We start from the raw sequence: 24,061 nt of genomic DNA, 5'->3' as shown, positions 1-24,061 counted from the left end.
TTGAGTGACTGAAGTGAAAAGGGCATGCGAGAAGTGGGTAACGGCATGTCTGTCATGCCAACAGGTGAAGGATCCAAGGAAGTTACTTCACACGACATACCATCCCCAGACGAATGGCTTAGTGGAAAGGCAAAATAGAACGTTAGTTTTGATGCTGAGGGTATATTGTTCCAGGTACATGACCGATTGGGACAGATATCTTCCACAGGTGATGGGAGCTTAGAATAGCACGCAGCATTCCACCATCGGAGTTAGTCCACACATGATGCTGATCGGACACGAGAAGTCTTTGCCCCTGACTTTCTTCTACCCAGAGCATGAGGGTAAAAAAACGTCGCCACGGGTCTATGTAAGAGATGTGATTAGACGTCAACAGGAGTTAAACGACTTATGTAGACGAAATACTCAGCAGGCAGAGGAAAAGATTCGACAAGAAAGCAGCTGGTGCAAAAACTTATTCGGTAGCAGACTACGTATCGGTATTTCAGAACGTCATACCTCCAAAAGGAACGAAAAAGCTCCTAAATAAGTAGAGGGGACCGTTCATGATTACGGAAGTGCACCAGGAGGGACGCTTTTATAGACGGAGTACTGACCGAGCCGCGCATTACGAAAACATTAAGCCACACAACCCTTCGACGGAAGACTGGTGTATACCTGCAGACATGGAAGAGGGGGATTATCTGATGATGGACCCTGCCTGTGAGGTCAACGAGAAGGGCACCAGGGAAAAGAACGATGGGAATGAAGTCGTAGAGGAAGGAACTAGTCCACCACTAGACCTGGATCCAGACGAGGTGATTGAAGCGGATGAAGAAACCTTACCCTACGCAGAGGAGGACTGGCAAGACCCCGAACAAAGGGAAGTTCCCAAGAATTTGGAACCAGATCTTCAGTTCACGATACCGACTCGACAGAATGACAGGACAAGATCCAAAAAGAAATATAACCCTTACGGCGACGACTTCGTGGTGGACAAGATAGATCTAAAGAAGATAGTGGAAGAAGTAGTGGGTATAGAAGAAATAGCTGTGTCACAGGACATTGACATAGTCGATGACCGGTCCAAGCCCGAGGTAGAATTCGACGACGAGCAACAGCAGTCATATGAACAAGACTTGACGAATTTGCGTGTCTTGGAATGGCTGAACGAAATGACGTCGGACCCAAATGAGACCAGTGTCATGATTCAGGATGTAGATCGTGGGAGCATGACACTCCTGGTCTGCCCAGGAAGGACGAATACTCATTCCGGCTTCCAACCTCGATTTGATATCCGCTATGCGATCGACGGGACGTCGATAGATATTTTTGTCCGGGGAGTGGGGGTAGGACTTACCCACAATGAAAAATTGTTAATACAAAATTTAAGAATAGCAAGAGAGACAGGTGATCTAGAAGCAGAAACAGATGAGGACCCTAAGAAACCGGACATAGGGAGGGTAGTTGAGTCATATTTTAACTTGCCAAATGAATATTCAAAAAGCATAATACTAACGGATAGCGATTTCATTCTCACAAATAGAACATGCGCGATAGCAATCACAGCAGACATGAGTTTTAAGACAGCGTTAGCAGCAGATTTTAAGAGAGAATGTAAAAACATAGAATTCCTTTGGAAGCAAAGACCAGGAATAGGGGGCGTAGCAGCCTTGCCTCCGGCGGCGTCAAAAATACCGGGGAAATACTTATGCTTCTTGATGACGAGGGCGACGGAGAAGCGGCATGTGGACCCGGAAAACCTAGTCTTGTCCTTGACGAGATTGAGAGACGTCCTCGTGGAAAGGGAAGTGAAGGAGCTTTCGCTTCCAGTGTACGATCCGAACAGAGGACGACTGCATCCACGGGAGCTGTACGCACTGATACACGTAATCTTCTCTGATACCAATATACAAGTATACTTACATAAGAAATTTTACTTAGGTATAGATTGAGTTTAGGTGGCATACAGGGGGCGTCATACTAAATGTGTCTTTGTGTGTGATATGTTTGTTATTTTATGTTATGTGTTATGTTATTAAGACTCTGGGTAAGAAGGAGTTAGTGACCATGAACAACTGAATGACAATCTTAGGAATAGATCCAAAGTTTGGACTGTCCAATCTTAGGTCGAATTCCAAAATGAGGACCTCTTTTCTAGATCTTGATTGATCGTTTAATTACTCGCTTGAGTTCAAATCATTGAATCAATAACAGAATCAAACATGAAAGAGAATGGATAATTTCAACTTGAACGAGCTGATGGACCTGGCAGAGGCATATGTAGGACCGATGGTAGATGCGATCTATCGAAGGCTAATGGATCGAGACTTCGCTCTGGAGGATGCAGAGGTAGTCATGTTGCTGACCGCCTTGATAAACGGAAGTCTTATTGATGGCAGCAAATGGAGAAAGGAGAGTACTAGACCGCCCGAACATGAGAAAGATGAGGTGGAGAAACGGAGCTCTCTCAGGGAGTGACTTGCCGAATGAGCCTGGATTGGGAAGTTTGAGGACCTACCAGCCAGGTGAGATGCCTTTGCCCACCAAGGCTAAGCCTGGACTGAGGAGGATGCATCTGGAAATGAACAGCGAGGCTGCCTCGTCTAAATCACAATTGAGAGCAGCTGTGCCACCAAAGAGGGCGAGAATAGAAGAGGAGGTTCAATTGAACTAGACTATGCAAGATCTCAATGGGAGACAGAAGAACTGGAGAAGACTAGAAGGGAGCTGAACGAGATGACCAAGACCATGCTCTGTATAGAAGAAGATAGAGACATGTGGAAGAAATTGTTTGAAGACTGTAACAAGAAGCAGGGTGAAGAAATAGAGCGCTTGAGGCGAGAATACAAGCAGCGATCGCAGCGTCTGTCGTTAACGACAGCCGTAGAAAAAGTGATACCTACAAGGGATATTCCTCTTGGGCAGTCCCCGATGGAACTCTTGAAGCCTCGAGAAATGAGTCAAAAAACGGAAACGCGACTCCCGGCTACAACTGGTCGATTAACAATCCCGGACCCGCGTGACACCTTAGGTGACCCAGTCGTGGAGCAAACGGTGAGAAAACTGATAGAAACAGCTGGACGATTGGTTGCCAATACGAATGCGCCAGGTTCCGGGGTGACTGCACCCTATGGGCGATTCGATGACACGGGCAGAGTACGACTATCCCAAGACGTGATCACCAGAGAGGGGGTTAGTGATGCAACGTTACCAACAAGGAGCTCTAGGGTCCCAGACAGAAAGATACGAGAAATGCCGGCGAAGAAAGTGTCCCGAGTGATTGACGTGCAAAAGAACAACCAGTTGAAGTATAGCTTCACAGGAGTTCCGGATACGGATCCGAGAGCCTGCTTCAATCGATCGACTTGGAGCCCAGCAGTAAGCATGCAGCAACCTCCACTTGAGACATCAAATCTGATACTGGGGGACAGCTTGGTCAGAGTGTTCCAAAATTTGAGGACCTCCTGGATCACTATGGTGATGGCTTTTGGAGGAGCAACGATGGCCCAGTTATTTTGAATGATGAAGCTGATGAACTCAGGGAGAATTCCTAACGTAATGATCCTAGTAGGGACGAATAACACATCGAGGAGCTCAGATGAAGAAGAGGCACAATGGGAGTCAATGATGGTGTACCTATTTACTACTCTCTGGCAGAGATTCAACTGCGCGGTACTGACCGTCTGCACTGTACCAATGAGCACGAAGACGTTGAGAGCAACAGGAAGAAGACACAATGAAGGAGGAATCAGGTGGAACAACATCCTAAGGAACCTTGCGAGTCGGAATGCTGGACGGATGATCCTTATGGATATAAAGCACGAGCTGAGAGCTATGGATCAGGCCAGACTGACTACCGACGGTATCCACTTTGATAGCATCGAAGGACAAGCCTGGTTAAACCGAGTCTTCCATGAGCGATTAGATGAAATAGAATTAGAACTCTTTGACACAGGAGTGCTGAAGAAGGAAGAAACATCGAATAAACCGGCAATTTCAACCTTTGTGCCTCCTAATTTGGAAACACGTTTGGGAACGGTCCCAGCCGTGACGACCTATAGGCCGCAAAGCTCTAGCGAGCCAGGGCAAAAAACGGACGTACAAGATCGATTGGGGGAAGCGCCCACGAGAAGAACCATGAATCCTAGACGAAGATTAGGGCCTGTCAACCCGACAGCGGAAACGACCAGCACCTCTAGATCGGATACGAGATCAGAGACGATGAGCACCAGTCGAGAGGAGCGACGCCTCTCTGATGTGCTCGGGGCCCATACCTTCTCCCTGGCACATATACAAGGATGATCTGATGAAACTGAACCTTCAGACGCTGAGCTTCGCAGCAGATGCCATGAGGATGTTGAACTGAGCGAGATTCTCTGTCAACGGACTATACTCAATAACAGGCGTGGACTGGTTAATAGCTGCTGGCATAAATTTCAACTCTACAAATGCCTTGAGGTTTTCCGATTTAGGGGGACTGCCCTCGAACAATACAATAGGTCCAGTGAATGCAAGACCGTTACAAGACGTGAAACTGAATCATGATGAAGGAAATCGAAAAGAAAGACCCGGAAGATTCCTGACGACGAGGGCACCAATTGGACATCATGTAAAGATGTTCAGGCAGGTGAAAGTACCCCGAGGCCACCTGAAAGAAAGAGCCCACCCGAAACAATTGAATCAAGAAGGTGATGTCCAGAGATACGGTGGGTTGAAAGCGATAAAGAAAGATGAGACCATCTTTGCTGCATATGACAAGGCAGAAATGACGAAGGCCAAGATCATGATAGTCGCGAGTTCAGACTTTGTATATACCTCCAAGTCTCTGTTTTGGCCTGATGTTGTAATGTTGGCAGCGGTCGACCTAGACCTAATGCAATCTGTGTCAATGGCAATCGAAGTACAAAGGCAGACAGAGATGAGCCCAATTACAATTTTGTTCGATGGCATCAATGACCATCTACACAGCAGAGGTTTTCTGAGCAGACTCAGAGAGCCTACAACAGCCGAAGCCGCTGTATGACCAGCTATAAAAGATATCCTCGAGTCAATGGGTGAAGTGGAAGATACCCTGAAAGAGGGTGCCTTCACTAAAAAAACACCGAGAGCCGTGTTTGCACTGTCTCCGGGATATGCACATCTCCCGTATGGACTGAAGTTCATGTATGCGATTGTGGCTTTGCTCTCGGAAGGGAAATATGATGTAATCATTTCTGCCCCAAACCGCGGAATAGAGATATAGAATCTGAGGCCACTCAGAGCTGAACTACCTGCGGTGTGGTCTGACATCTCGAATGCGATGCGAGGATTTAAGAACCATTCACTACACATGTTGGTGTTAGAGGAGGTGCTGGGGTTGGAACTGTCCAACTTCAGTCGACAACTCAAACTAAAGCCGGGAATTGACGATGACCATCGAGTAATTGCAGCGTTGTCAAACGATTTGTGGTTCCGGGGAATGGAAATAAAAAAAGGAGGAAAGAGAAGAGAGAATTTCAAGGAGACCAGAGATCATCTGGAGGCGATGGTTCTGAGAACGAAACCAGACAGCTTTGGGTGCGGATGCTTTCGAGCAAGGCCCAGTAATGATCAGGAAGATCCATGGCTACTTAGTAAAGGAGGTGATCCTGGCCAAAAATGCTGAAGAGAAATCAGCCGAGTTCGTGAACAGAATGTGCAAAGTTACCCTGGAGACTTTTTGGACACAGAATATAAAGGAAGAAGAGGGCTTTGACCGGACTGATAGCATGCTGGAAGGGCTAGGAGACAGATGGACCGCGTCCTTCTTGGCGAAAATTTACCCAACACTTTCTCGATATTTGATAAAAGAATTCCTCTAAGCAGTAGTGGAAGTGTCGATCGTTGAACTACTAGCCTTGTTTGTGACGTTTGGAGCAGAAAATTTTGTGAAAGGACCGGCTGTACTGCTCGCCGAAGGAGTTCAAAACTTGCGATTAGATGGACTTCTAATGTTGATCGTGATAACGCATGGAAACTTGGAGGGACTGATGAATTTGACGCGCTACCCAGAGCAGATGAGAGAGAATGTGAGGAAGTTCGACGTGAAGCGAGCTACGGATTCCTGGAACAAGATAAGAGATGTGAGACATACTTTTATGTCCTGCAGCAGTACCTCCTGCAGCAGAATCGCTTTGGAACAGGAGAGGATGAGACAATCCAGAGGGAGGAAGACGTGCGACGACATGTTGGGGGCATGCCCCTTCTAACTGATATGAGCTTAGCTATGAGGACCGAGCCCTTAGCGTTGATCAGAGGAGCCACGGAAATCGTGACGGTCATATATGGACCAGCAGTCACGCTTGCGTTCCCTGATGTTAGGGTGGAAGCATTCAGGAGGTCGGTGCTGCACCTGAACCTCATATCAGCAGTGGACGGAAGTGCGCTAAATTGGTGTGAGCAGCATGTATTGCGAGAGCTCATGAGCGAAGATATGTTGTTTGCGAAGATATCGGAGCCAGAGATGACAATCGTCAACTTCGACTATCACTTCCGCGATCGCATGCGAGAAGTGGACAGAAGGCATTTTGAAGTATTCCCGAAGCTCTGGAATCTGAGGCCCTATGACAAGACAAATGACGTGATCACAAGACTTCCTCGACTCACTGCGGCATACCACAAGGTGAGACAAGAGACGAAAGGTTGGGGTGATTACAAGAAGCTGCCAGAGGAAATCCCTGAATTCCCTCTGATAAGAAGAATGTTGCTCGGAGCAGTCTCCACAGTGCAAACTCCTAGGTTGAGAGCTTTTGAGAACAATGATAGGAGGATGGCGAAATTCTCGGAAACGATGGATCCGAGTTTTGTGGGCAGAAATGCCGCAGTGTTACAGCATACGCAGTTTGCTTACACGGATCAAGAAACGAGAAGGCGAATAAGCAACGCAGTGACTCCGTAGCCTGGGAGATTTGACGAGGAATGGGCGAAACTGGATCTAGCGCCTATGAGGATGAGAGATAGAGCCGAATTACCAGAGGCCCCCCTTATCTTGACGAGTGTGAAACCGGAGTTAACGGTAGGAGGAACGCTACAGACGAGAACCTTCGGCTATGAGGAGGTCAAAATAGTCTATGGAGAGGAAGAAGATCAGTCAGCTGGCAGGCTAGTCATACCACAATTTCCGGAAGGGGCCAGAAGTGAAGAGCAAGGGCCCTCAAATTCGAAAGAGAATTCAGAAGGAGATGATGGGCAGGGAAGAAGCCGTCGATCGGAGGAACCTATGCAACCTGAACCCGATCAGGCCGAAAAAGAAGACTATAAGGCATCGACAGGAGGAGTGTCCAGCCTAGACTTCATTTTCTCAGTGATTTTGGAAGCGGCGCGGATGCGTTGGAGATGACTGAGCCAGCAGACGAGGGTACTTCCACGCTGGAACCCCCGTCAGCCTTCATGGAAACAAACCGGAATTTACCGGAGAGCGGCTCTCCGAGCAATTCTAAAGATACAGAACAAAGACTCCTCATGGAATCACCAAGGAGAAGAAGAATAGAAGGCGCTGCCAGAGTACTTTTCTTGGGAACGTTGCCCGAAGAAGAGTGGGAGGTGCATCACAGGGACCATGAAAATAGGACGGGATGTAGAATGGACAGAGTAGCCTTTATGGAAGAGGTATGGACGGTGGTTCAGAGCTACGGTACCCAGTCCATTTTGAAACTAGGTCTCAACCCACCACTAATGCGGGAGGTCCTTAACAAACTCGACGATTGTGAAGGGAGATTGAGTGAGTTATTGCTCGACTCAGCCACTGACGAAAGTGAGGCAAAATCTCCTATCAAGATGACGCCGCAAGAAGACAAAGGAGAAGTGGTATATCTGTCAAGAACCCGGAAAGGAACGATGCAATCGAAATTGGTGATTGACAAAATTAATGAAATGAAGATGAAACTGGGCGGCAAGGTGAAATTGAGGAAGGCGGGAAAGACGAAAGTGGATTCCGAAATCTCGATAGAAGCTGTCAACTCAGCGAAAAGAAAACTAGTCGAAGAAGCTATCGATTTAGAACAGGGTGATGATCGATTGCCTGGCACAGATAGGAGGTTGACTGATGTCGCCATGGTGCCACCTATTCTCATGGCAGGGGTAAAATCAACTGGTTACAAAACCAATAGGAGTGACCGCACTCTGACTGGAGCAACATTAGAAATGGAAAAACTCAGCCAATGTGGAGAGAGTACTATGAAAGACTTTAAACCGTATCCCATAAACCACGGAAAAGAAAGTGTTGTGGGACAGCTAGTCCCAGTGGAATGTAACCGACTGACAGTGTCGGATACTGTATCAATAGATGAACCCGCCAATGGGTACATGGAGATGTTGGAGTACAGAAATTCGGCCAGAGGATACTTGATGGCTCTGGAAGACCAAAGTGCCGTGGAAGGTTATTTGGAAACGATGATGCAAGGCACCACCCTGAAGCAGAAAGCATACGGGACTCTGGTATCGTCTGAGATGCATGCAGAAACGATAGAGCAGTTGGTGAGCCTTCCATGGAGAGCGGTAGTGATACGGTTTTTCGGAGAATAAATGAGAACCACGCTGAAGATACACGCTCTGATAGCAGTACCTTACGTGAGAACTGAGCTACAACTGAGGTTCGTCTGGTGCATGATCGGACTAACTCGCGATGAATATGACTCAGAAAAAAGGAAAAGATCAAAGGAAGAAAAGGTATTCCTAATGACGAGCATGAGAGATCTGATAACCCAAAAGGAAGCGGCAATAGCGTGCGCGAAGCGGAGAGACGCTCTCTGTTTCATCCGGTTCATGATAGAACAAATGTCAGTGCCAGCATTGAACACCTGTGTCAAGATGCTAAGGGAAGGCAATGAACGAGCGAAAGCTTTGTTCTTGCTAGCACTGCTGGATATGCATCAAAGCAAACCAATGCGAGTGAACATGAAAGAACCCGTGGAACTAGAAACCATGAGGCAAATAGACGAAATAGGGAGATTCTCCAATGTGCAAGAGCAGATACCCAGTGCATTTTGTAGCTGTGGATGTGAAAAGTACGAGAACGATCGTGGATCAAGACTTCTCGGTGCCAAAATGGGTAAGACTAGCGAGAATGTCAGAAAAATGTTATGAGTTACTGTGCATAATATTCTCAGCAGTTCCGGAGAGAACTAAAAAAGAGTTAGAATCGATACTGAGAAAGAAGTTCATGGGATACGCCAGTGGGAACTTCAGTGACTTTGAAAGACAGAAGCAGAAAGGATCGACAGTCACGGATTACAATGCAGTAGATGAGAATGATGAAGTCCACCGAGTGATGATGGAAGTGGAACCACTACTGGAAGCTTCGGGAAAGCGTAATTGGAGGAGCATCATGTCAACACATGATGAGTTTCCCTGCCATTGCTTGTTGCAAACATGGTGGTACCCCGGGCGTAGTAATCTAGTGTTGATCTGGGACTCATCACGGCCCAAAACGATAGTGATATTGGGAGTTATGATGGCGATACGATGGCTGGAATTTCATGTGAAAGAGAACAATAGACAGGAGGCGCCGACGAGAGAACAATTGCAGAGATTGGATTGTCTAAAAGATTTAGATCTTTTTGAGACAATGTGCAAAATCTTGAACGTTCCGATGGAAGTGAAAAAGATATGGGCCAGAAGACGATTGATGCCATGGTTTAAAGCCAACATGACTGCATGTTTGTACGAATATGCTAAGAAGCATATGTTGAAGCACAGCAGAGTGTACAGTGCGTATCAGCTGGACATTGGAGCAGGAGCTTTCAAGCGAGCTTTTGTAACTCATCGTAATGCAGTGACCACCGGAACAGAGAATCTAACGTTGATCTCCTACCTTGTTGATCCCCTACCTTGTTAGCTAACGATGTGGTGCAAGACACAAAAACTGAAAGTGCAGAGTCAATGTCGCAGGAGGAGGAGATGAACATTGACAAATGGCCGAAGAACAAGATGCAAAAAGAAAGAAATTCTAAGAATTTAGAAGTTTTAGAACTTCTAAATGACGAGAAAAGAAGAAACAAAGAAGTTACGAAAGAAAAAGAAGTCAAAACTCAGAAATGTTTTGTATGTGACAAAAAACTCAATTGAGAAACAAAGCAACCAAGTTGTAATTGAAACTGAAAGAAAACATTAAGTTGAGTTATAAACGTTAAAGAATTTGTTGCATTTATAAATTTGCATTTTGATTTTAGTTAGTGGCTTTAGAGACACTTAGTATTTATTTAGGAAGGTCTGAGTGAAGAGCATATTTAAATTTTCCAGCCGGCATGATTGTTTTTAATCAACTAGGACGATTGATCACTTTGTGGTGACATGAAAGGCTTGGATAATCCCTTGAAGAGGTAGATTGTTTCATTATTGTTTCTAACCTCAAAGTTCCTTAGTTTTAATATTCAGGAACAATAACAACTAAATTTCCGAAGGAAGAAGCATAGTAGGATAATTTTAGCTTGTTGGTTAGCAGGACTGTCCTGCAAACTAACACTTTTTAAAATCTAGGAGAAAAAATTTTTAATCAGCGCATTGACATTGGAAGTCAGAAAAATTTTTTTAGTTTAGGTCATATCCTCGAAAGTGCAGATTAGTGAAAGAATTTGGAAGGCTATAGTTATGTAGTATGATGCCATTTACATTCTGCAGTGAGTCAATATGAAGTGGATAAAAGTGATTTCGGGCATTTTGTAAATTCTGTTTGATGACTGTAAAAAAAGTATAAAGTCAGTATCCCCCCAGACGAGATGTGATCCGACCCTCCCGTTTGTTGTTAGATATAGTGTTGTTACAGGCATTTATATCAGTTGAGATCGTTACGATTAATTGTGTGGCCCGTTTGTGAGACTGTAGGGTTATTTGAGTATTTAAGCACGTTAATGCTAATTTGCGCTCAATCCGGAAGGGTCTCGGGATTAGTGAAGAAGACTGATCCGGCAAGCAGTTCAAGGAGCGACAAATGGCGGCTCAACGACAACAACAACCGTCTGTTGGGATAACAAATTCATTTTTAAAAACAACAAATTCATTTTAAAAAATGAATTACCAAATTAAGGAAATTACTCCTATGTGGATTTTGAATTTTTTTGTACTAGTAAGGGCCAAATCAAATACGCCAAATGAAAGTGTATCATAAGTTACAATTCGACTGAGTTGGTTTGTTTCATGTCATATCACACCGACTCCATCATTTTTTTATGAAAAGTATATATTTTTTGATTTCATGTATGTTTGCTTTCGAAGGCGGAGACTAACAAGAGTCAATCAATAATTTGTGCTTTTCTAGACCGAAATGATTTGGTTCTGCCAATTTATTGGTGTCAAAATTGAAATGTGCAGGCGGTGGACATAAGAAATGATTAACCCTACAAATAAAAGTTCCCCCATTTGATTGAAGATTTGAGCGATCATTTCCTAATCGATTGGTAAAAGTTAAGGTCTGAAAGAAAAGCTGCCCGGTATAACAAATTTCTTCTGTTCGCCATATTTGTTTGACAAACTAAATTTGACAAACTAACGACAAACTAAATTCTTTGACAACTAACGACAAGTTGAATTTGATAATTCAATTGTTAAAATTAACCATGATAGCATAATGATTTGCAAGCTCTCCCAGGAAATTACTCCTATCTGGGTTCTGAATTGTTTTGTACTGGTAAGGGCCAAATCAAATACGTCAACTGATAGTGTATCATAACCCACAATTTGACTTAGTTGGTTTGTTTCATGTCATACTATACCGACTTCACTTTTTTTGAAAAAAGGCCTTATTTTTTTGATTTCATGCATATTTGAATTCGAAGGCGGTGAATAACAAAAGACAATCGATAGTTTGAGCTTCTCTGGCCCAAAATGAATCGCTTCTACCAATTTATTGGTGTCAAAGTTAAGATTTGCTGGCTCTCGACATAGAAATTGATTTAACCTACAAATCGAAATTGGTTGAAGATTTGAGCGATCTTTTCCTATTTGATCGATAAAAGTTGTAATCTGTAAGAAAAACTTCGGAATCACGAATTTCATGTGTTCACCATATTTGTTTGACAAACTGAATTTGATAAACTAAGTTCTTTGACAATTAACGACAAGTTAAATTTGGTAATTCATTTTTTAAAAATAACCATGATAGCATGATGATTTAAAAGCTTTCCCAAGAAATTATTCCTATCTGGGTTTTGATTTTTTTTACCGGTAAAGACCAGATCAAATACGCCAGTTGATAGTGTGTCAAAAGTTAAAACTTGACCTAATGGTTCGTTTGATGTCATATCACACCGATATAAACAGTTTTTTTATATAAATTACGTGTTTCATTTGATTTCAAAACATTTGCCTTCGAAGGTGGCGAATAACAAAATACAATCAATAATCTCTAGCCCGAAATGACTTGCTTCTACCATCTTATTTGTGTTAAATTTGAACTTTGCAGGCTCTGGACATAAGAAATTATTTAACACACGACTCAAAGTTCCCCTATCGGTTGAAGATTTGGGCGATCACTTTCTATTTGATCGATAAAAGTTGTAATCTGTAAGAAAAACTTCGGAATCACGAATTTCATGTGTTCACCATAATTCAGACACTCAAAGAATAAAGAAAACAAAATCAATTTGAAAAAAAAATCATCTTTTTTTTTAATTTGAAGAAATCTTCGTATAACATAATACCATTAATTCTCCAGTTTGGTTTGCTAGTCACTCGGCAAGAATTAGCTTTTTCTATATATAAAATATTTTCTATTATTTTGTCTTCCGGTTCTTTTCCGTCATTGGAAATTTCCTGCTTTTTCGATAAACTTCTTTCTTTTTCTTCATGCTCCTTTACTCAACGATTGTAATAGAAAAACTGAATTTGTTTCCCTTGACGTAATGTTCATACGTTTTTAAATCTTATTTCTACTTAAAGTCTTATACTGCTCATTTGTCGTCCTAATGTTATGTGTTACTGTCCTGTAAAAGTGTCCGATATGATACCACGTTGGAACCCGAACGAACACTGTTTGGGATGTCTTCAACCGCTGGAAAAAAACCGAGTGGTTGCAACAAAACTACTCTACTGATAAAAGGGGAACGTTAACTTCATTTCAGGATGAAAAATGCCTTCGACATACTCACGAAAGCATCGGCCAAGAATAACGTGAAAACAGACACTTCGCCCAAATCACCTGTCAAGACAAAGCAATCTCGCAAAACTAGGTCGACGCAAAAGCTATACAGTGAAAATTTATCAGACAGCGAATCATCGCCGTGTCAATTAAGCCCCGATGGTAAGGCGTCGAATACACGTCGTGTTAAACGAATTAGGAAAAGGGCATCGAGAGTTGCTCACAAGTACGAAGAAGATGAAGATGACTTCGATGAGCTTGCGTCACCTAAACGTCAGAAGACAGAAAACACTTTTTCAGGAAAAAGTTTTTCTTTGGGAGACGATGAAAGTATTTTACAACCAAAACCAAAGAAAGTTTATGTTTCTAAACAACTTGCATCAATTAACAACAACGGAGTTGTGCCATCATTGTTCAAGGACATCAACCAACGAAAAGCAGAATTACGTGCCCAAAAAGAGTCTTCTCTCAAACAGTCTATGATAGTTCTCCCGAAGTCTATAGCAAATGTCACAGCCAAAGAAATCGATAGATTGGCCGGGCAAATAATGGAACTGGATCCATTTTCATTTCCGTGTATAACATCTGTTGAAACCAAGAAAGAAAAAATAAAACCTATGACTGGGTATAAAATGCCAATTTTTTTGCAAGATCTCGCTTTCGATGCCATGCAGTTTTTGCAAGGAGATTTGTCATTAGAAAGTATAGTTTCTACTGTTCGAGCTGACACTAGGTATACAATATCAATCAGAGATCTCTCTGAAGATGATTCGCGTGAATGTGTGAAGAACCTCGAATCAAAGCACCGTGATTTTTCGATCAGACCGATGCTGCGCCGGTTCTTAGTTCATCAAGATTGGAGCAACAAATTATATTCAGATATGTTTTCGGCCTCATTTAGCGAAGATATCCTGGGCTTGAAGAGCCATGCTGAGAACTTTGCTAATTGGTTGATAACATATAGTATGGCCACGAATAAAGTGCTAGAGGTGTTACGTAAGCGAAGGACAGAAGACGCAGAAGAAGAGCAACTGTTGTTAAACGCTGAATCAACTTGTGTTGCAATAGTGTCGGGTCCTCCAGGTTAGTCAACATTAGCTATCTATGTGACTGCGAGTTTCATATAGTTTTTTTCTTGTTTTGGTTTTTCGAACACTTAAAAACCATAATTATGTTATGCTGAGTTTGGCTTGAATTAGTTTTAGGTAGATTTGAAAACAATGAATCTATCCATTATAGTCAACAAGGACATCCGGTTGCTGTGCAATTAGCACAGAGTTTTCCGGCCATATTCATCACAAAGCTAAAGAAAAAGTTTTTTTTTCCCATATTAAAGTCTGTTTTTTTTTGTGCGTGGAATGATGAGAGAATTATACGAACGCGTAGAAAATCAGCAAGCATAATAATCGACAACAATTGTTTTTAAAAGAAGAAAAAAATTATTAATACTTTTTACCCTTGCGATGAACAAGGGTATTGCAATCGGGTACTAATCTTTTTTCCCATAAATAACTTCGTTCACAGAATTGTCAAAATTAGAAAGGTAAATTTAGGTTCAGCTCATATTAAATTCAAAGTTCTCTGTCTTTACCAGGGGCGGATCCAGGATTTTCTTACGGTCGACCGAAATGATTTTTCGAGCTATTCCTAAGCACTGTTTAGTACCTGATTGGGCCAAAGTTTCTGCGCCGCAGGCAAAATTTTGAAAATGAAAAAGCAGTCCAAACAAGGCGTTTTTAGGCAATTTTTTGGAAAGTTTTGACCAAAAATCGCGGTTTTTCGACGCGCGTTCCCCCCTCAAAATTAGTATATATTGGCGCCAAAGGCGCATTTAGAAAAATATTTGGGCCCGTCACCAAAAATGCAAATCTCAAAATAGCACAAAGGAGGGACCCTTTGGGTCGGCAGGGGGTCGAATCCCTGAGAGGAGGCGTCCGCCCCCCCCCCCCCCCCTAAATCCTCCCCTGGTATTTACGGCACTTTTCTTTGGAGGTAACAAATGCGGCTGGGACGGCACAGGTCATGGGTTCGAATCTAACAGGACCTGTTTTTGTTTTCATATGGGAAATAATCCGAGGGAGCTTTATCTTTTTGAAGTCTCAAGTCATGTTGATTTTTTCGGCTGAAAGATTTTCTGCTAAGGTACTGTCGACTTTGTTACCGCTTGGTAAAATTTCATCCGATGCTAATATCCATTTCTAATGTATTTCACATTCTTTTGGCTTTTTTGTTTTGTATCGCGCAGCTCAGCTTCGCCTATGCTTAATTTTTGTTTCACTTGACTGGGCAAGTGACTTGTAATCTGGAACTAGATTTTTTTCCCGTTAAAAACTTTTCTTGCACGTAAAAGTACAATTGAATGAACATGCTCAAATTCTTTAAAATTCAAATAAAATTAGCTCAGATCATTTTCTATAGTAATTAACTTTATTTTTGTTACCCTTGCGATGAGCAAGGGTAACTATTTTTGTTACCCTTGCGATGAGCTTGGGTATTGCAATCAGTTAGTATATTTTTTCCCCGTGAATAATTTTGTTCAGACGACTCGCCTGGACTCCTGTTGGTATCTTGGTTATTGATGAATTCAAATTTCTTAGTGTCTCTTGCACACTTCGCGTAGAAGTAACGAATGGACGGCAAAAATCGTGGGTTCGAATCTGACCAGGATCTGTTTTTTTTGTTCAAACGGAACTTTTCAGATAAAATTTTCGGCTTAGTTTTTGCCTGCTTATGTTTTGTCGGCTTAGTTGCCACATCTAACAATAGCTTACCGTTGTTGTAAACAATTATCTTTCTAGTTGCTTTTAGTGTTTAAGAATTTTAAATATCCGGCTGAATCGGAATTTGGTTTATAAATTGCATGAAATTCTACCAAATCGATTTGTTTATTTTTCGTTTTTTTTTATTGTTTGTTTTCGTTTTCTATTATATTTTTTGTGGCCTCCTTTTGCGTCGCTTGAGAACCTAGAACCGTTGTTGTAAACAATTATTTTTGTAGTTGCTTTTAGTGTTTAAGCATTTTAAATATCCGGCTGAATCGGAATTTGGTTTAAAAATTGCATGAAATTCTACCAAATCGATTTGTTTATTTTTAGTTTTTTATTCTGTTTGTGTTTTCATTTTTTATATATTTTTAGTGGCCTCCTTTTGCGTCGCTTGAGAAGCTAGAAACTTTTTTGTGCGGTGTGTCTTTTCTGAGGGGAATAGAGAATTACTAGTTTGCATTTGTTTTTTGTCTTGAAGGGTCTCTGCTCAGGTTTTTCAGCTATGTTATCCCATGGTAATTATACGTTCATTCAATGATCGGGCGCATCTGGCGTAGAGCTTACATAACTGCTTGAGACGGCAAAGGTTTGTGTCTCGAAGAATCCGGCTGGGAGCTTTTTTTCGTTAACTAGAGTCTCTCTCTCTCTCTCTCTCTCGGGTATTCACCCCGTAATGGCCCTATTGTCGCCCTCTGCAGAACTTTGTGTGCTGGGCCAGGTTTGTTGCCGATGTCAGTTTCTCCATAATGGACATTTTCTCGTTGATGGGACGTATTTTGTGGGGCTTGTTGTACCACAGAAATTCTTTTCGTGGTTTTCCAGGTTTGATTTTTGTTTGAAGGCTGCTCGAGTCTATTGCATGTGGGTTCGTATTCGTTTTCTCTGTGCATTCTCCTTGCATTTGTCGCTAGGTCTCTTCTCAGTTTGGTTGTTTGTTCGCAATGCTTTCATTCCGTGTTAACACTTCTTTCTTTGTGATCGCTCGATATTTTTTTTCCTTCCCAACCGTTCTCTTGTGACTCCTCCCATCGACTCCTCCCATCGAGTAAGACATCCGACTCCTTTCCACTGTTTCCTGTTCAGAGCCTTGTCTTCTATCTCTTGTTGGTCCATGTCTGCTTCCCACGTTAACTTATTCCAGTGTGGGGGTGCATCGGTACTTTGTTTTTGGTTTTAAAGTATCTTCCAGCTTACTCAGCCAACCGGTTATATGCTTTACTCTCCTGTCTTCAGGCATTCGCATCATTTGTCCTAGCCGTTCATGCTTCGTTTCTCGATATTCATTCAGGTTGATTTAACTCGAAGTTCTTTTCTCACATTCCATCTCTTTTTGTGCTTTTGTTCTATTTTTAGTGGCGCTTGATTCTTGGAACTCGTGCTTACGTCCTTTTTGTTAATCTTGAGTTTTTGAGACGCTTTTTAACCTTGTTTCATTTTTGTTTCATTCCCCCCGTTCCTTGTTGGATACGTAATTTATTATTTTCGGACTCACCTAGCCACACGCCTAAGAATCTGCTTCTTGCCGCACTGTTTCCGCCCAGTTTTACGTTTTGCTCCTGTTTTTCGCGTCGTCCATGCTCTCCTTATTATTCAGAATTGTAGTGTCGTTGGCAAGCAAGGTGTTGTTAAGATATCAGTGTTTCGCTTCTTTATTCTTTTATCCTTTCGTTGTGTCTTGCAGGTTTTGTTGGATATATACGAGATCTTCAGTCCATTAACTTTACGCTGCTTTTCCGCAGCTCTCATTGTAATCTGATGAAAAATACTAAACATTTAGGTGAAGAAGGACATCCTTCCCTCAATCCGCGTTGCGGTGTCGATTTGGAGCTAAGCTCCTTGTTGCCTTTACCCTTGTATTCTGTTTCCTCATGCAGGTCCTTTAGAGTCCAAGGAAATCTCCCCCGAACCAATTCCCTTCTGTTGAAGAAGCAACTAAATTTTCCCGATCTTTGTAAATCAAAAGTCACTGTGATCAAACATTTGTAATCTCTTTGATATAAACACTCTCGAAACAAACCAGAACTAAGAAAGTTGACTCTTGGAGCCATGTTTGGACGTAAAGTGACAAGTCAACTACATGTTTTGGCGCCCACCCCAAAACATGAAGTTGACTTGTCACTTTACGTCAAAACATGGCTCCAAGAGTCAACTCTCTTAGTTCTGGTATGTTTCGAGAGTGTTTATATCAAAGAGATTACAAATGTTTGATCACAGTGACTTTTGATTTACAAAGATCGGGAAAATGTAGTTGCTTTTGCAACATACTCCCTGCGGCCCCGAATTGTCTGAAACGGCGCAAAAAGCGTTGCACAAAAAATCAAAAAGAGCAGTAGCGGGGCGGTTGAGAGTGCCGTAAGCCGTTCTCATGGTCACCACTCGTGTTGTGCCATCTCTTCCTGGATGTTCCTCCACCACACGTCCAATCGGCCAAATAACTCGGGGCGTGAGGTGTTTGAGTACCCACACTATGTCTCCAACCTACAATGGTGGTTGCATTTCGTTCCACTTGGGGCGTTTCATTAGTGAAGGTTGGTTATCCTTCTTCAACCGCTTCCACAGGTGGTTCATCATCTGTTGAACGTGGGTCCATTTAGTGAAAGTTAATGGCATGCTGTCGTGGAATACTCCCGGTGGAAGGCTGCTGAAAGATCGTTGAATGAGAAAATGATTTGGTGTCAGTGGCTCGTCATTTTCTGGGTAATTAGTTACAATTGTCAAGGGTCTCGAATTCGGTATCATTTCGGTTTCGGTAAAAATTGTCTGAAAAACATCAAGTGTGAGTTTTCGCGATCCAAGAATGATGAAGATTGTTCTCTTGACAATCTGAATCACCTTCCAGTTTTTTCCATAATAGAGGTCGGTTGACTTTTGGATGGGCTTTCCGTATATCGAGAAGACATGCTCTATCTCTGCTCAGACTCTTGTGCATAAACTTCGGTTATCTTACTGTAGTCCTATCAATATGTGGGTCGTGTCCGCCGTAGATCTGTTCTGTCGGAAGCCTTGTTGGTTAATATAAAAATCCCCGAATTCCTCAATCCAGTCTCTCAGTCTTGTTGCCATTACTCTGGCGAGTTGTATGCTTATCATAGATAGCAAGCACACACCGCGGAAATATCTATATTGTCCTTTGCTTCTTTTTTTTATGCAACGGGATTATAAATGCAACCTTCACTATGTCGTCCCAATGATCCGCTCTTGTTGTGAACATGGTCTGCACCTTTTTTACCAATTTTTTGAGGAACGCTACTGGTGCTGACTTCAGAATGATCATGAGAATGTCCTCGACAGGTGCTTTTTCCTTTTTTTCAACTACTCCATAATATCTCCCTCTTTGGGCGTCGAGCTACAGTGTTCTGCAATTTGTCGGCCTTCCTGTCGTAGTTCGTGGGAACTATCGTATGATTTTTTGTGTTTGGGTTTTTCTGTCAGTCCGTTTGCTTCGCCTCGTTCTTGATCTTTCTGAAAGCGTTGCTTGAAAGTTTTGGATTGGGTACTGCATAATTTTTGAGTCCTTGCTGTTTCAGGATGCTGTACATCTCCCCCATATCCTGTTTGTGCATAGCTTCCACGCATTTCGCTAAGAGCATTTTCTATCATTGGTTCTCCCATTCCTTGAGTTTCTTTTTGTATTCTCTGCGTACTCCTTTTAGCTCCTCCTTTGCCTTCTCTCTTGTTGTCGTTCGTCGCTGCGCTGCACTTTCTGGCCACGTTCTGGATTCCGTTTTTGAACTCGATTGCCTGTTCTTCATAGCATCTCATCCATTGGCAGATTTTTCTTATTGTATCTTCCAAATCACATACTGCTTTTGCTGCCCTTCTCATGGTTTCGAACAATAATGTCCATGTTGGTTCCCTTGAAAGCGAGGCACGGTTTATGTGTTGTTGATACTCATCTTGTTTCTCGATGCGCAACTTCCACCATTCTATCTCTTGTCTAATTCGGTTGAAACTCTCCTTGGTTTTCTTGAAGCTAACTCGGATCATCTTTGGTCGTTGGTTATACCATCTGTCTTCCTGTACCACCTTAACATCTGATGAGATTCCTGTGCCTTGTGCCTCTTTGCCAAGAAGTAGTCTGACGCGTACCAATGTCCTGTACTAGGATGACACCAAGTCCTTCTGTTGTTCTTCCTGAAGTAGGTGACCACGATATCCAAGTTGTTGTTTTCTGCCAATTCGATTACTTCGTCGCTTGCTGCTGTATTTTTTCGCTTACTGAACTTTTCCTATTTGCTCTCCCGTTCCGTGTTATTCTGTCTGCCTATTTGAGCGTTATGGTGTCCTCCGATGAGAAACATTTCATCCTTCTTTCTGCATGCTATCGCCGTCTCTAGCGCTTTACGGTACTCTTCGATTTTCATGTTATACGGCGAAAGTGGCTGGCAGACTGCAACTAGCTTCATGGTATTCAGCGTTACCATATCAACCCATTCGACTAACCATTTTTGGCCCAGTTGCTTTTTCCAATTTTGAGCCCACTGGTTCCTTTAGATAAACTCCTGCTCGTTTTGCGTGAATAAGGTCCGAGTCTTCCTCATACCACAGTATCCCTTCCTTTTTGGAGGATATTTCTGACAAAAGGACGATGTCCCATTTATGTCCTATTGTTGCTTTTAGGATATGCTGTACTCAACGTCGTGCATCCGCCTGTATTTTGCTCCTTTGCAGGTTCCACGTGCCTATTTTAGTACCACGTTTCGTACTCATACAGAAATTTTGCTTTTCCACCGTACCTTCTCTTGTTTCCTCGCTTTCCCTGTAAGGTGCTGCATTTGTCTTCGTCAGTCCTTTCGATAAGCATGCGCGTCCATTTTTGAACTTGTTTTTTCCCTGCTTGTTTTGTCCTTTTTCTTAGCCCGCATTTTCCGAAGTTTTCGTTCGTCCCACTTGTTGATGTCCATTGCTCTTGGCCCCGGGTTCTGATGAATGCCCATCAAGCAGCACATGATTATCGTAACCTGATGTCATTGTCTAACCCGCACGCCCGGCCGCTATAGTGACCATTATAGTGTACGTATTGTTTGAGGGGCTCGTTTTGGCTATTGTTGGGCCACTCTCTTTCCAAAAAGGGTTCAGTATAGGACTTCTTGTGTCGTCGTTTCTGTTCCCTCTTTTTTGGGGAATGATGCATTTGTAAAATCGCTCTCCACCAACTAGTAGGACCAACATCTGGGAAGCGTTAAATAGAGACTGTGCTTTTTCTGACTCTCGACCGTCTGTTATTTTAGTCGGCTTAGTTCCCGTTCCTGTTGCTCTGACACCCATGCTTGAGACCAAAAAGACCGGGAGTTTCAGTCAAGACTCGTTTTTTTGCAAGCTGAATTTTTAGGCTAATTTAGGATTTTGTCTGTGTGCTTTATTTTGTCGGCTTAATTTCGCGAAATGAGTATTCGGCTTTTTTCTATCATTCTGAGAGCTTGTATAGTTTCAATGGTACACGTAATTATTTTAGATGTTTTGGGCTTTTTTTTTGCAATTTTTAGTGATGAAAAAAATGTTCGTGATGAAAAAAGAGTTTTTTCTAATTTATTTTTTTTCCCGTTTTGTTTCAATCTTCGTCATTTCTTTTTGTATCGCTTCGCCTCTGTGTTAAAAAAATTGTGATTTTTTGAGATTTGTAATTTTTGGCATAATTTTTGTCGGCTGGTTTTCTGTTTTCGTTTTCCAAATGTAATTTGATTTATGTGGTACGCTCTTCAAGCTGCTTCTCTCCGTCCTTGGGTTTTTCATTCGAAGTTTTTGCTACTACTGAAAGTTGTTCTGTAGTTAATAAGATTACCAACTCTGATTTTGAATAATTGAACTCATGTTTTTTGGTTAAACGGGGTCAGCTTGTGTTATATCGGCTTAACCAATTAATGTTACTTAGATTCAAGGGGATTTTTAAAAAATGCTTTTGCATGTTTCAGGAGGGATGGGTTTTAGAAAATTTTCAATTTTTGCTGCTTTAGTTGCCACTCGGTCTTTCATTCTCAATGTTTGTTAGGACTGTTTTTAAACGTCATGCGAGACAACGGTAAGAAATGTTTTGCTGTTGTTTTTTCGACCTATTTCATGCAATTTCATTAGCATACTTTTTCAAATACAATCGATTTCACTCTTCCTTTTTCTTTACAGTATTGTATAATGCTATGTTTTGATTGTATCACGAGTGTTGCGAAGCTCTGCTTTGCTTCTGCGTTGAAGACGTTTAAATCATCCGTACAATCCACATCCCCAAAATTTCCCTCCCATAGAATGTCTTCCCCAAGTATGTATTTGCATTTGAATGCTGGTAATGACCTAAAATATTGAATTTTCAATCAATCTAATAAATCTGTAAGTTTTTTTAAATAAATTTAGGCTATACTCAGAGTTATTTCCCGAAAAATCCATATTTTCTCCTTCTGAAATCGATTTGCGGTGAACTCGTTTGGCAAGGAAGTGTTTTATTTTTGGAGTTAAAGTAAGTTTTTCACTACTTAAAGAAAAGTTAGACAACCACACAAAAAATCAAACTGGGTTTTCTCGACACTGGAAAATTGTTTTTCAAAGTTATTAGAAATTAGTTAAACAATCGATAAATGACTGTATAAAAAATCACTCCCAGCATAAGTTTTCCGCTTTTTCTTTGAAAATTGGAACCAAAAATATAGCATACCCGAAGACGAAGTTCCTCCGCATTTTGAATGGTGGGAACAAAAATTTTTAAAAACCAATTTTTAATTTTTTAAAATTAAATTAGTTGTAGGTTGCAAAAACGTATCTCTTGGAAAATAGGCCTAGGCAGCATATTGTCATCAAAATAGGTAAATATTTTCGATTGATATATATTTTTAAGGAATTGGAAAGACGTCATTTGTGAAATCAGTTGCTGCTGATCAGAACTACAAAGTTGTTGAAGTCAACACTAGTCAATGTCGATCGCAGAAGCACATCATTGCTCAGTTGAAAGACGGATTGATCGCCCAGAAAATGGCGAGTGGGGAAAGCGAGACGAAAAGTCTAATTCTGGTTGACGATGCAGATGTTGTGCTTGCCGACGATTCTAACTTCATTCAAGCTATTTGCACTCTTGCTCAGATGTCACACAAACCTGTAGTTTTAACTGTGGCCAATGAAGAAGCACTTTCAGGTGTGCGCGTGTCATGTAAAAAGTTTAATCTGCCCAAGGATCGAACTCAGGCAGTGGAGACATTACTAGAGTGTATATGCATCACGAAACGCAAAACAGTTAACGAAGAGGTCATTTCAAAAATAGCGGAAAAGAACAATTTCCACTACGCCTTAAATGGGCTACAGACTGTTCTAGAAAATGAAATATATGGAGATAATTTCAAAGTCCCTTATAGTTATAAGACAGAGATAAGCGAAGTTCACGAGGATTTATGCGAGCAATATGAAAAGAAACTAAGTTCACGATTCGAGGAGGTTGAAAGTCAAACCACGCAAGCAGAAATGGAATTGGAGCTCTTGAGCAAAAAGTTAGAAATGCGCGCATTTAGTACAAAATACAATTTCACAACTTTCAGTGTACCAAATTGTCAAATTTGGCCTGGAGATACCACTAAAGAGAATTCAGCAACAGCTTTTCAATATGAATGTCGACCAAAAATCGAATCACCAGACGACGAAGAAATAGTTCTTAAGTTTGATGAAATAACAAATAGTTACCAAGTGAATACTTGTCGTAGTTGGGTAGATAGGTTTGCGCAATTTTATCCATATTTGGGAACTCTGGCTATCGAAGATGAAAAGAACAAGCTGTTTTTGGAGAGTAAAGACCAGCGCAAAGTTAAAAGATACTGTCATTATTTTGACTCGCCCTGTAATCTGGGATTTTCGGATTCACTGAAAGGCTGGATATCGGAATTCTACAGTTTTGATGATAAAAGTTAATCTTAATTGCCGATTTGTTGTAATTACAAAAATTGATTGTAGGGGGGTCTTTTTCTATGTGTTCCCAAATATTTAAAATAAATTATGATAGGTTAATGTAGTTGAAAGCAAAAATTCAAGCTAGATGATATCAATCGTCTCGTTGTAACTTGTTCACTAAGATATTCGGGAATATTCATAAGAGGGACCCCTTTTGTTTTTTACATGAGTGCTTAATTGTGAAATTAGACTGTATGTGACTAATTAATTATTTGTCGATTGAAGTTTTGATGATAGCTGTTCTTGCTGTTTTGATGATAGTTGTTGCATGGTTCAATTAAAAGTACATGAACAGCGAAGAATC

The 24,061-nt window shown here is 41.7% G+C and overlaps 2 protein-coding genes across 2 annotated transcripts in view; one reads left to right on the top strand and one right to left on the bottom strand.

The window, feature by feature from the left end:
* Positions 1 to 24,061, bottom strand: part of LOC134842330 (uncharacterized) — a 405,874-nt gene that overhangs the window by 83,845 nt on the left and 297,968 nt on the right. The window lies entirely within an intron of this gene.
* Positions 13,057 to 23,981, top strand: LOC134841485 (uncharacterized). The gene is made up of 2 exons (XM_063857509.1): positions 13,057 to 14,155; positions 22,661 to 23,981. The coding sequence occupies exons 1-2, from the start codon at positions 13,057 to 13,059 to the stop codon at positions 23,716 to 23,718; spliced, it is 2,157 nt and encodes a 718-aa protein (XP_063713579.1). The 3' UTR covers positions 23,719 to 23,981.

The sequence above is a fragment of the Symsagittifera roscoffensis genome, chromosome 3 (assembly GCF_963678635.1).
Source record: "Symsagittifera roscoffensis chromosome 3, txSymRosc1.1, whole genome shotgun sequence".
Classification (NCBI taxonomy): domain Eukaryota; kingdom Metazoa; phylum Xenacoelomorpha; order Acoela; family Convolutidae; genus Symsagittifera; species Symsagittifera roscoffensis.
The sequence above is the reverse complement of the archived record's forward strand: the minus strand, read 5'-3'. Positions and strand labels throughout refer to the sequence as shown.